At 43.2% G+C, this 14,036-nt stretch overlaps 2 protein-coding genes and 1 non-coding gene across 3 annotated transcripts; all 3 read left to right on the top strand.

Annotated features, from left to right (window-relative positions):
- Window positions 1-510: 510 nt before the first annotated feature.
- Window positions 511-592, top strand: SARC_30132. The gene has a single exon. It is a non-coding gene; the product is annotated as a tRNA-Ser (tRNA).
- Window positions 593-3,574: 2,982 nt separating this feature from the next.
- On the top strand, window positions 3,575-3,970 carry SARC_06118 (hypothetical protein; the record flags this gene model as incomplete). Its single annotated transcript, XM_014299988.1, has 1 exon — window positions 3,575-3,970. One exon carries the CDS (start codon window positions 3,575-3,577, stop codon window positions 3,968-3,970), a length of 396 nt encoding a protein of 131 aa, XP_014155463.1.
- Window positions 3,971-7,502: 3,532 nt separating this feature from the next.
- SARC_06117 (hypothetical protein) lies at window positions 7,503-9,640 on the top strand (the record flags this gene model as incomplete). Its single annotated transcript, XM_014299987.1, has 3 exons — window positions 7,503-8,018; window positions 8,142-8,425; window positions 9,121-9,640. The coding sequence occupies 3 exons, from the start codon at window positions 7,503-7,505 to the stop codon at window positions 9,548-9,550; spliced, it is 1,230 nt and encodes a 409-aa protein (XP_014155462.1). The 3' UTR covers window positions 9,551-9,640.
- Between the last annotated feature and the right edge of the window lie 4,396 nt (window positions 9,641-14,036).

Below are 14,036 nucleotides of genomic sequence, written 5' to 3'. Positions count from 1 at the left end.
ATATATATATATATATATATATATATATATATTTATATATATATATATATATCCTCATAAAAACTTAATGGCAAATAATTATTTATACGTCTCTATCACCATGTGTTTGCGTTTGTGGTCGAGTCTGTGAGGGTGTAGGACATGGGTGCAACCATTTCCGAAACGACACCTAGCAAAGCTCTGATTTCCTTCCCGATTAGTTTGAGTTGTTTGCGGTCGATCGAGCCACAATTTTCAGGCCGGCCAAGAATCCTCACGCACATATTGAGTCTGTTTTAAGTGCAACAGCATTCGCGGTCTGAGCTGTCTCCTATTCCAGCTGAACCTTGAACGAGATGCCTCTGTTATAGACAAGGTAATATATAAAGCTACATATAATTTTCTGATACTACTCTGATACTACACATGGATATTTACTTTTTACATTGAATAGCCGTCTGAAATTGACACTTGAAATTAAGAACTTTTATTGTGAATATAAATATTGTTTTTAAACATCTTGTGTGTACCTCACGGTTAGGAAAGTGGTTACTCCGTTAGATTGCTAATCTAATGCCCTCTGGGCGCGTGCGTTCGAATCGCGCACCGTGTGTTTTTTTTAACTTTCTTTTGTTCATGTATATAATCACTTGTGTTTGTACAAATGGACTTATCAGCTTCCGACCTTACATCATAAAAACCATGTACTGGTGGTAAAATTTTGCAGGAATCAAGCAACGCGATAAGTTGGAGCTTCGCATCGTATAAACGCGCGGGACGATAGACATAGCCTTGTCAGACCATATGCAGTATCGTCATATGTCTATATATTTTTAATTGTACCTTCTACTATGGATATGGGCCTTAAAAAGCCAAAGACATAGTTATTTAGAATCTACTTTTGTTACAGTACAATACTACTGTGTTCTCATATCAAAATACAAGCTACCCAAGTACCCAAACACAAGACTACAAAGCATGTGAGCAAATATTATGGCTTACAAGATCAGTCACCAAAATCTTGAGTGTACGCTATGAGACCGGTATAAGTCGGAGATGTGAAGTGTCAGCTTCAATCTACATTTTGAACGTGCGGAGACGCACACACCAAGAGCTAACCGCAACGCCGAGGAAGGTCATCTAGACTATACCGCGAACCCCTCTTAGACGTCGATCGTAGAACTGACATACACTACGTCAGTGATAGAACAATTGACTTCGGCGACGAATGAATGTACAACTGCTTACCCATGTTAACGACAGAATAGAACGGCTTATGTCACAGTAACCCATATAGGCAACTACCGGGTTCTAATTAGACAAATTAATGATTGTTGTCAATAGCGACAATATGTCTACTGTGGGTAGCAAGATGATACTGTGGATACGAAAATTGCACTGCTGCTACACAGCACGGACAAATGTTGATAGACGAAACTTGCTTTTATTTTCATGTTGATGTTAGTACAACACGACATACATACATAGTCAAAAGAGATGTGCTGTCGTTGAGCACAATATGGTACTTTGTAGAATATGGAGAGTAGCTGAAAGATACAAGAGAATAGGAATATAATAGACCTCTTCTCAAGTACGGTTATCTCAGCTAGGAAAAGTCCTTAGTTTGAGAGAACCGAACTGAGTCCTTATTTGTGTTTTCACTAGACTCGGGATTTACTTGAGTGTTTCTCATACACGCGGGAGTCCCGGTATATCTTACCGGTTCTGCCGCTAATATTTCTGATGACTCTAATGTCAGAAATATTACAATCCTAATTCCAAAACTCAGTATTGCTGATTCTGGGTTTTGGGATTGTAGTCTCTCAAATGATGAACGGAAAGATTGTTAACACAGTAAAGTACAGTAGAAATAGATACGGCATGGATAAACTAGAAACTGCGGTCGATTTCATGCTATCGGATGAAAATGTGATATTTACATCCTGGAGCACCAAAAAGTCAAGAATAGGCGATGATGAAACTATCACATTACCAGAATTAACTTGAAGGAAGCCGGCTCAAGTAATGTACAAGGATCATAGCGTGCCTGTGGATGACGATGATCACTTTGGAAAAGCTATGAAGATTCTGCTCGCAATCACTAAAACCGATGAGAAGCTCCTTATATAGCTGAATGCTTAGTTACTGATGTAATCGATACCATGCAAACAATATTGTAGGTTTTCTCAGAGAACCAGGCTGAAAAGAGACGTCTGGAGAACAAAGACTTCTGTTATACAACAGCTGGACCACCACGTTGTACTTGAGGATGACATAAATACACATGGTTTAGATTATGCTTTGCGAGAGCCTGATGATGACGCTGCTATCCCTGGGTGATATCCGAAACTAAGAACACGGTACAAAATAAAAGGTATGGCGATTCCGATGTATGAGACATGGGAGGTCTTAGAAATTTGTAGAGACAAACTTGCAATATACTCAGGTCATCGCATACGTGTTAAAAATCAGCAGCATCACTATAATGTAATGCTCAAGGATACGGCTAAGAGTTGTATCGAAAAGAGAGGCAGCACAGGCTTGTTTCCCTTAATCGATTGGAAAACAAAGTTCGATCCTGTGTCGTCAAGAGAGACGACCCATGAACACTATGGCCAGAGAGGCATGGGGTGACATGAATGCATGTCCATGTACTTTGTGTACAAGGAGGTTACTGAGGTTGGAGATGACAAAATTGCTAATATGAAGGGCGAAGCTGTACGCCATACTCTTTATGAAGATCATATCTTAGAGGGGTATAATAGACAAAAACACATCCTGTCTCTGTAGTATGATAGAAAATATTTGAATGCAGTTGATGAGAAGCGCCCATACATAGAGACAACTGTGCTTGTGTCAGATAATGCCGGATACTATAGATACAAGGAAGGAGCTGCTGATATTCCTTGGAGTACTGAATCTGAGTTGCCTTTTCGAAATCATTCGATACATCCACACCGAGACCCAGAATGGGAAGGGATTGATTGACGCTCACTTGGCACGAGGTGGCGGCCACGTTGGTAGTTTCATGAGATGTTCTAAATAAAATAGGATTAAGAAATTTACAGGAACTGCTGATATTCCTTGGAGTGTTGAAAATGAGTTGCATTATCAAAATTATTCGATACATCCACACCGAGACCCAGGATGGAAAATTGACGCTCAGTTGGCACGAGGTGGCGGCCACGTTGGTAGTTTCATGAGATGTTCTAAATAAAACAGGATTAAGAAAATTACACCATCTCAGAACCTAGCTGCAGCTTTAGCTGGGAAGGGCATCCCTACCTTCTTTTTCCAGCTTGTCGCTGTTGATCGGGGTGGTGAATTTCAGTTGTTTATTGATAGAATCAAAATACTTACCGATGCCATCTTCAAGTACTTCAGGAGGGCAGTTGCTGTCGACTTTCATGGTCTTGATTGCCCGCTGTTTGGATATGAACGTTGAGACCTAGAGAAACGTTTAGAGAGTTATACAACACTATCAGCATGTGTTTGCTTATTCTGGTGTGAGTGATGGCTTATTGATTAGAGTATCGTTTAAGGATGATACATTGTATCGTGAAAGAGTTATCAGATTCGCATAGAAGTAGTACGGATGCTCAGATCGAGCAAGGTAAGTATTGGTGCGAAGAGCAGTAATGAAGACATGTGTGTAAAGGTGGACAACAATTTTACCGCTAATGAGGCAGAATATGTTCATAGCTCCGTTTCTGATGAGGTTGGGTCAAAGAGAAAGGAAGCAAACAGCGACTTGAAGGGGGGTGATGATCATAAGGCTGAGACTGAGAATAAGGAACATGATTATATTCTAGAATCTATGGATGTCGGGGACATAAACAACACTGAAATAGTGATATATATTGAACCCGAACTGAATGAAGACATTGTTATCAAACCTTTAGATGATTTTCCGAAGAGCTTGAGGGATACGAGCCAGGCGATCCAGATAATGAAGTCAACCGATTATCCAATAGGGAAATCAAGGATGTAATTAAGCAGTCTAAGTTAGAACCCATTCTCGACCCTCGAAATCAAACACGCTTGCAAAGCACAGAAAGTGAGTACTCTGGCGTAGCTTAATGCTAAGGCATGCTTGCTTGCGCATTACGTAGTGCAAATACATTGATATCGTCGCATGCTATCAAGGTGCGCAACGGGAGCGATGTGTTTCAGGAGGTGAGCTTTGCAGCCTCATTTCATCCCCCAAACTGATCCAAGGGCGGGCTAGACACAACCCTTTTGGTCAACAATATGGTCGATCATTTATCAAACTGATCCAAGGGCGGACTAGACACAACCCTTTTGGTCAACAATTTGGTCGATCCTTTATGAAGTATGTTCTGGATATGAAGGAAATATTTGAAAAGGGTGCGATTGACCTCGCAGTTAATTAAAGCTCTGTTGAAGCTAATGTCTCCGGGTCTATATCCTTTATCAGGAGAGATTGATTTACGTTCGCAGATCTCGGCCTTGATGCAGGCAAAGAAAAGTGAAGTATCGAAACGTAACTGAAAAATGCCTGGGTCCAGCAGCAACGGCTTGACGAAGCGCAAGCCAGGGCAAGAGGCTAGGTTTATGTACCTCCTGAAAAACAGAAACGCGTAAGACAATAGATACTTTCCAAAAAGGTACCAGGAATTCATAACGAACATGGTGAAAGATGATCTGAATATCAAACGGCAGACGGCTGTACCGGTGCTATTTAGCGCAATATCTGCTAAAGAGAAGAAGGATCTCTCTCCGAAGACTTCCCAAAAAAACGACAGGATCAAACCGAACTCTTTTGCTATAAAACTAAAGCGAAGAAGGCAGAAATTAGGGGAAGATTTAATCATCTTTGATTTATAACAATAGATCTTACACGACGTTTTTATAGTCCACACTTTCACTTATATGACCACTACTGCTTCGTAATTCACTGCGAGTCGTTATTTTTGAGTTTAGAGTGGTTCTAGGTTCTTAGCTTGCGTATAGGGACCCACCATTGGTGCCATTATTGTGACTTTATTGTTCTACAGGTGGCAACTTCGTAGCTAACTTTTGAGATATTAATACTACGGATTTGGCTCCAACGGACAAACTAGTCACACGTACTGGCTCGATGCGTCTGCGGTGAGAAAATAGACATTGGCACCAAAGCATATTTGATTGAATTGTCTTTGCCCCGAAAGTTGGGTCAATTTGTTCCCGTTGATATCCGATTTTTTTTTGAATAAATTTTATTATCTCTATAGGTATAACTAAAATTCCCCTTGAAACTATGTATGCCTTTATTGAAAGTCGTTTTGTGAGTGTTGCAGGCCTTTTGTTCGTATATTTATATTAACATAGGTGATCGAAACATATCTTGTGCCAGGTGGTGCCGTAGAGAGCACTGATAAAAAGAATGTTAATGGGGACTAGTTGTTATCGAGTACTCAGCATATCTGTATATGCCGAGACACGCGCTAGTAAAATACAAAATTACCGCAGATTTTAATATGCTATCTATATTTTATCATCTTGTTTCTGGAATGACATCAGAATTCGTCAGGAATTCTTTACTGATGTCATTCCATCACAAGACACTTCTCTTGATTTTTTACTAGGGTATGAAAGCGAGGGAACAGAAGGTCCTTCGTACCATCTGTTCCCTTCAAGCTAAAGTCGTGAGCTGTAACTTTACAACCCCACCGACAGATCACATCGTGTATTATGGCGGAACAGAATCTTAGAAATATCATTCAACAACAACAGGAACTATTGGGGAACTTGCAGGCACAAGCGTGCAGCTGCAAAATCAGATTAACGGTATATAACAGGACCCTACAACAGCGGTAATACGCCAGGTCGTTCGGGAACGTGGGGTACTTGGTGCCAGACCCTGACCACCCGAGTAGTTTGATGAATTTTCAGACATCGCCTACAATTAACAATAATCAGGCGTTCGCCCTTTGGTTCCAAGCACGAGTAGCACCTCAGTCTGAGGTATCTACAGGGGAACCACTCGAGCTCTTCTCATCACTTTTCTGCCAGAACGTGGACTTCCCAGACGGCCTCCGAAGCCGACCCTGTGTGCTGCCTACCTGGTACGAGAGAGAACCAATTCCGGTTCAGAAGGAGCTTTTAGATCACATCACGCACTACAACTGGTTGCTAAAAGGCTTAAATCAGTCGGCAGTGGCGAGCACAACTACTGAGGAGCAGCTGTCAGCTCTCCAAGGAGCAGTCTGTGAACTCATCACAGATATTATACATATTTGCGAATCCAAATATATTCGAATTAAAGAAGGTTCTGCGGTTGCAACACTCGTCGAGAATAAGCATCGGGCTACACACGGTATCACAGGAAATTATGCCGATATTTATACTTTTAAAGCAGTCTTACAGAAGAAGCAGGAATTTGCACTCATCAAGGGCACAGCTCGAAAAGATTGGCCGGACAACAAAGAAAATCGTCCCTACGATCCAGAAAAACCAATTTACAACAATAACAAGCGAGGGGGACGGGGCAATAGAGGCCCCCAGCCCAAAGGGGGTAACAATTCACCACCTCTCTCACAAACAGCCTCCCTATAAGTACTACACTTTCGATGGTCGATGTGTGTCCCTACATCCAATACACACAACGCCCAACGGTTACCTCCTTTATTTGAGTCGGTCAAATCTAACATCAAAGCTTGGAGAAAGGCTGGCGCCTCTATAGAGGTGATAAAATGGACCCATTGTGGAGTAGAGATCCCGTGGGGGCAAAATGGTCCGCCCAAGCCGACCAAGCAGGGTTGGTTCATCGACATCAAGGAAGTCAGCGACGACGTCACACAGACAGAATACGACCGCCTGGTAGACGCAGGTTATATGCGTCAAATCACAGAGAGCGAAGCTTTCTGCGTTCACGACGCATTTGCCGTGAAGAAATCCGACGCCTCTCGAGTCAGAATAATAATGAACCCTGCTCTGATAAACCAAGTAGCCGAAGTACCGAAATTCAAAATGGAGGGTCTCGAGCTCTTGGCATCGACGGCGAGACCTACGGACCACCTAATGTCAGCGGACTTTCGCGACGGGGGTTTTGCCCTCAGAGTTCGAGACCCGAAGTGGTGCCAGATCCGGAGGCCAAATGGTCAGCTTTACGAATATCTAGCCTTGCCCATGGGGGCCACCTTCAGCCCACGGTGCTTCTCCAAACTGGTGGATGTTTTCCGGAAGATCGTGCGACAGAGGGGCATCAGGATTTTTATATATGCGGACGACCTCTTGCTGATGGCACACAGGTCTTGAATAATCCACTATCACAACCAAATAGACCAGAGAGTCAACTGACTAGGTCTTCGGTTAGCGCCAGAAAAATACCATTGGATGATCCCAATGAGGCGCCTAGACCATCTTGGGATCCATATCGATCCCACCACGGGCAAGTATCATCTCACCGAATCCTTTCAATTGAAGCTTCGGATCGAATCTTGACATTTGCAAACCAATTTGGTGAGCGAGCAACGATACTTCAGTCTCAAAGCCTGGCAACGCTACCTAGGCCTCGTCCAATGGGCTACGTTCGTAACCCCAAAGGTACGACCCTACCTGGTAGACCTTCGACGACAGGGACGGGCTACCCCAGCACACAAGTCGGAGCGGACTCCACTTTCAACCCGTTTGCGTCTTTCAGGCGCCGCAATGAAGTAACTGGAGAAAATGGTTTACGTGTTGGACAATCACCAACCGCGCGACATCTTCCCACACCTTCCGATGGACCATACTCTGACATCCGATGCGTCGAAGATAGGTGGTGGTGGTACCCTAACTGTCGAAGCGCGAACGCGGACCACTGCATGGAAATGGCTACCGCACATGGTCACATGGCCTATCGCAGTACTGGGGCTGCGTTTGATTGTACGCTGCCTATAGCACTTTTGGACACATGCACTTCTATCACTACGAACTCCAATTTTAGTGATGGCGGATTCAACAACAGCTTTGGCGGCGCGTCAGTCCTCCGGTTATCTAATGACTCAGGAGTTGCTCAACCTGGCTTTCACCGTTCACCGTCTGCATGCAGTGTGGTCAGTCGCACTAGCGTATCTCCCGGGGGCTCTGAATCACGCTGCGGATTTCCTATCACGCATGGGCAGTCTGCTGAAATATGCATGGACGATTCATCCGAGAGTACCACATGAACTTTACAGCATGTGGGCGTTACGGCTGAAGGAACAGCCCAAGGATATCTTTCCACAGGACTATTACCGCAACCTCGCACACCACCCGGGGATAGCTCAAGTCCACGCATTCCACAGGCGATGGGACAAGGAAGTGTGCCTACTCATGCCGCCGGAGCCGATGATCACGGACACGCTTCTTCGATTGATAGCACAACGAACCACGGCGGTTCTAATATGCCCACTGTGGGTGCGCACACCTTGGTGGCCCGTACTCATGCAGAACGCCCTCGACATGCATACGCTCGCGTCTGGTGAGGTTCATTGTCCCGTCGACGTGGCCGAGTACTTAGGCGCAAGTCAACCACCATGGCGGTTTGTTGCGGTGCTCGTCGTCCCGCCACCCTTGCTGGACTAGACGTGTCATCGTATGAAGCATGGTTTAACCTCAATGGCATAACAGATGGCACAGCTCGTCAATACGATATCAAGATCAATCGATAGAAGCGTATTGCTCCTGCACTCTTGTTACCAGTGGATTACCCCCCTGCCACTCGGTCGGCAGCTATCAAGTATTTGGTTCATCTCATGCTGAACACGAACATGAACCCACGACAGACACATACTGTCAGTGCCGCTATGATCAAATGGAGTAAGGCGCTCAACCACGAATCTTCATCGATGAGTGTTCACCACCGACATATGGAAGGAATTTTAAACGGCGTACAAGTCCATCTACATACTGGAGGGCCGAACACAACCGGCGGCTGAGCTGAGCTTTGAATACGCAGGTTGGGTGTATACGGTATTCCGTTCTGCGCAGGTACCTTTACATTGGAAGGCGCTGATAGTATACTTCTTCCTCGTTGGACCTCGCATATCATCGATGAATCTATTTTGTCCGGTCCATGTCGCCTTTAGTCCTGCTGATCGCATGATACACACGACGCTTGTCGGACGCAAACGGTTCAATCGTACGTACGATGCTTTTGCATCCCATGGTCGACAGGTTAACACAGAAGTTTTTGCGTTCCTCCAGGCTAACCTTAAAAGTTAAAGATGCCCCGGATTTCATGGGAAGGCAATACTTTACTTGTGGGTCAGCTCAGCCTTCACGGGCTCTGGATACCATTGACGAAATCTCCAATTCTCCAGTGCAACGACGGTTGTTTTGGGTAGACCTGACTCAGAATTTTCTCCTTGCAGGTATCCCCAGCAAACTGATATCACCATTGACATCCCACGGCTTTCGTCGAGGCTTCGTGGCCAGTGCGTTAGCATTGGGGGCATCACACAACGGTATCAGTACGGTGCTTGGGATCGCCGAGGGGTCCGTAAAGTCGTGTGTGCGGGATATTATCCCCACACATGCAGACAGCTTCTTCAACGCGGACCTCGCTCCTCCGGGCACTACGGTGACTGGAAGTACAACAACATAAATTACCGCAGATTTTAGGATTAAGAACAAGAAGCTTTCATTACATGTGGGCTTCCATACGTAATGACATAGCATAATTCTTTAGCTCAATCAAGGGATTTATCCGATTATATGAGTACGATAAAGCACTTTTGTATCAGATTCGCAAATCTTCTAAAGAAGTGTACAAGTGAACAGAGGCAGTCTGAAGTAGATATATAAAACACTTCGGTGAAAGACTCGCAGAATTTCTACTGCCCTTAACATGGAAATATTGCTGCACTACTTCACACAACACAGAGCAATGTTCGGCATTGAACCGAAAGCAAGAGAATGAATTTAAGGGTGAAGACTCCAAATTTCACTGCAAACATCACGGCAAGAGCAAGTTACACAATACCGCAGATTGCAGGATGAAGAAACAGATGCCACACAACAGCAGCAATCATAAATCTCTGCACAATATTCGGGCTGATGAATGCTTACGGTGTATGGGGTGACATAGCAGGTCACAGTGCACGGAAGATAACATGATTTCGGAATTACAAGTCAGCGCTAAGGAAATACCTGACAAAATCTCGCAGCCTTGCCCGAGATGTAATGGAAAGCATTTCACTCGAAATTGTCCCATGACTAACGAAAGCACGAGGGGTGAATATGAGGTCAGAGTTAATAAATGCTCAGAAGGGTAGACGAGTCTAAATAAGGTCAAGGAATGTATTTCAAATGAACCACGTGAGATCAAAGGCAGAGAAAACATACTAAATCTCCTGAATGTTCGCAACAACGACAAGGACAACACGTCGAAAGTTATATTCAGATTATGAAATAATGCGAGGGAGACATCGATAAATCACGTTGGCAGCAATGGCAATTGTTCCCTGAAGTACGTTACTACGGAGACCAGAGAATTAAATTGGATTGCCTGCTCGATGAAGGTGCACAGATATCGGTCATCTTAAAGGAAGCAACCCATCAGTTGAAAAGGGTACATTCATCAACCATTGTCAGTGTCCATCCCTCACCCACGAACAAGCATCGTATTACAAAGCCATTTTACATTTTGGAGTACAAGGATGACATTTCAACACAAGTTCAGTGTGTTCCAAAGAATACCATCTGAAGGAGCAGATTTGATTCTTGGAATGGCATTGTTATATTCATTCTGTCATTGAAGATATAGAGTCAGGAATGAATTCCGTATGAATGACGGAAAAGTACTGAAATTTTAAGGCAATATCGAGAAGAACCAAGGATGGTAAAGATTGTGGATCAAAGCACGAGGGATGAATATGAGGTCAGAATTGTTGGCTGTCAAGTGATTCCCAGGAATTCAGTCAAGATCATACAACTGGGAGAGAATGGTTTGAAGAAAGCTCTACCGCTATCGATGTTCACCCCAAAAGATGAAGACAAGATCATTCATAGCTGCGGTCAAGGGATCAAGAAATATACAAAAAGGTCGATTTCGAGCCCTGATTACTAGCATGTCTATTGATGTATTAGAATTGTATAACGCCGTGACTGTACGATTCACGAGTCAGAAGGAGGTTCTGCACATAGAGGGAAAGATAGTCGATCTCGCAATCGCGAAAGAAGAGATGAAGGTTGATGTTGATTAATACCAACTTATAGAAGAGGAGAAATTTAAACTACTGCCATATGAGTATCAACACCTTGGTAGTCTACCAAAAGAAGATCGTGAGAAGGTTGAGCGATACTTATAGCACACATCGATCTATTCGACCACGGGCCTGATGATGATAGATTCATGCGGATTCTCATAGCACACACCGATCTATTCAACCACGGGTCTGATGATAATAGATTCATGAGTATTAATCCAGTGCGTTTATATATATATTAAGAACGAGGAACCTACATATATTAAGCAATACACTCTATCGATAATACAGCAAGAGGCATACAAAGAGCTAGCAAAGAATCTTTTGGAAGGAAAGCATTCTCCAATATTCAAACTAGGAGTGTAATTCGCCCTGCCAAATCATACCGAAGAAGAATGGCAAGTGGAGCTTAATTAAGACGTGAGAGCAATTAATGAAGCTCTGGTATAAAAAGATTGGCCGCTTACCTCTATCGAGTTGCAGGCTGCAAATACTTCACCGCTTGGGAAGTGAAAGATGGCTACTTTCGTACGAAATTTTCTGGCTTTCTCTACACCTTGTGTAAAATATATGAATACAAGGTATCACCTCAAAGATGACGACGAGTGGTGTGATCATTTGTCGAGAGATCGCCCATCCATTGAAAGGAATCCCTAAAACTATACACCATGTAGTCGATCAGGGGGAGAAACACTGGATGTCCTCCTGGCATCCTTAGATCGAGCTTTCGGCGCTCTCAGAACCAAGAATGTCATGCTGAAAGGCAAAAAGCTGTCCATAGGCGATCGTTGCATGGAGCTACTAGGGTATGTAAGCGAAGAGGAAGGCACAAGGGTTGATCCCGAAAGACATGAGAAAACTACCTCATGATTAGCGCCAGCAAACACCAAGGAAATGCGGAGCTTTCTCGCATTGTGTTCTTACGCTAAAAAATTTATTCCAAACTATGCACAGCGGGCTGAGCTGTTATATAAGAACCAAATCATCAGGCAGCATTTGACGATCTCAACAAGCACTAGCAACCACCACGCTGGGGTATCCTGACTATTCTAAAGATGCCGAGCCATTTCGGTCAAAATATATGCTTGCCAGGTTAGCGAAGGATGTTCTAGTTTTGCACAGCCACATAACACAGGGTTGAAGAAGAAATGGCTATTCAGATATAAAGGCCCCTATGTGATTCACAGAGTGACAGGACTCACATCTTACGAGTCACAAGCCCAGTCACAAACAACACAAGCAAACATGATTACCCGCGAATCCTGAAGTATACGCCACTGCCAGATCTGCCAGATCTTTCGGGCGACACACACGAATTCGAAGATATTGATGCGGAAGAAGTCGAAGTCGAACAAGTCCTAGACAAACGCGTTGAACACACACCCCACGGACTCGAATACGCATACAAGATCAAGCTCAATAGCAACACCACCCTGCATTAGTACAACGAACGCGACCTTCAATATCCAGAGCTCCTAGTGGCTTACAACCACGACCACATACGTGGTGCAGCCACGCATTGCAACGAGAAATGAATGCAGATTCATAATCATAATCGCAAATACTACTGCTGCATTAATCTGAGGGTAGATCCCTCCACTTACAGGAGGGGGGATGTTATTGAGCACTCAGCATAACCGTATATGCCGAGGCGCTCGCAAGTAAAATTCATAAGAATACTGCCCTGAGCAATAAGAACACTCGCGATCACTATCTTGGTATGTACTCATCAACTATATGCATCCAGTCATATCTTGGGATGTGCTCTTCAATTATATGTGTCAATCAAATACGAAAGCATTTCAGAATTGAAAAAGTGCATTATTTCTAATTATGATGTTTGACTATTATTACCATCCATCTGCTATTTTTGTATTTTTGATGTATTTCGTAACTTTATACACATCACAGGACTAGAGAAAACACAACGAGAATTAATATGCAGATGGAGCAAGATTCACTGTACTAAGCAAGGCCTACTGCACGAAGTATCAATTCTTCTTAATTTTGCCTGCAAGAATTGTCAAAAGAAGGAGTTGACAACAGTAAATGACAATTATACTTGCCTATTGTGGTAGCTTGATTCGAGCGAAAGACATCATACGCAACGCTGACCATGAGGCTCTTTGCAGAGACAGTGTCTCAGGTTGTGCACATCAAAAGGGGTGTGAATCTTTAGAAGCAGAACTGCTCTAAATAAGGTTGACTTGGATGTCACTGAGAGGTGGTGCGCTCCAGACTCAATTGTCACAGTATATAACGTTTCGGGTTATCGGACAGAAGGGCAGATTGGTGAACCTCGACTAAAGAGCAATATCTGACTAAAGAGCAATATCTGCAAGCCAACAATGAAAAATGCATATGTACAGCATCGAAACAGCAAACTTGTTATTGCAAAGCATTTCTTATTGCATTACAGACTCTAAATATACTCCTTGCCAGGTGATAAATTGGAGTTAGCTGACCACCTAGAGGAGCATAATAATCCTACATATATAACTATATGATCTCTTTTACAACTCCGTATACAGGATAACTAATCGATAAATATAAAATGTGTTTTTTTTTCGCTTTTACAATCAATACATACAGGCGTAAAAGATAGTGTTTGTATGAGATATACTGATGTGAACAATAAGTTATAGATATTGGGATAATATTATTTATTCCAATTTGGGGTTAATTATTCTTGCAATAAATTTGGCTACGAATGAAGATTTACAAATCAATCACGCCAGTGTTTTTATAAAATAAATTACTTAAAGTATAGTTTTTAATGCGATATTTTACAGTTCTTAACCAGTAAGGTAAAACAAACTTCCCATTGTCATGTATGCTTTTTTTCGAGTCTTTTTTGTGGGAGTTGCAAGTGTTCTATTCATA

Source organism: Sphaeroforma arctica (genome assembly GCF_001186125.1).
Source record: "Sphaeroforma arctica JP610 unplaced genomic scaffold supercont1.424, whole genome shotgun sequence".
Taxonomy (NCBI): domain Eukaryota; class Ichthyosporea; order Ichthyophonida; genus Sphaeroforma; species Sphaeroforma arctica.
Note: the sequence above shows the minus strand (reverse complement) of the source record. Positions and strands in the feature narration are given on the sequence as shown.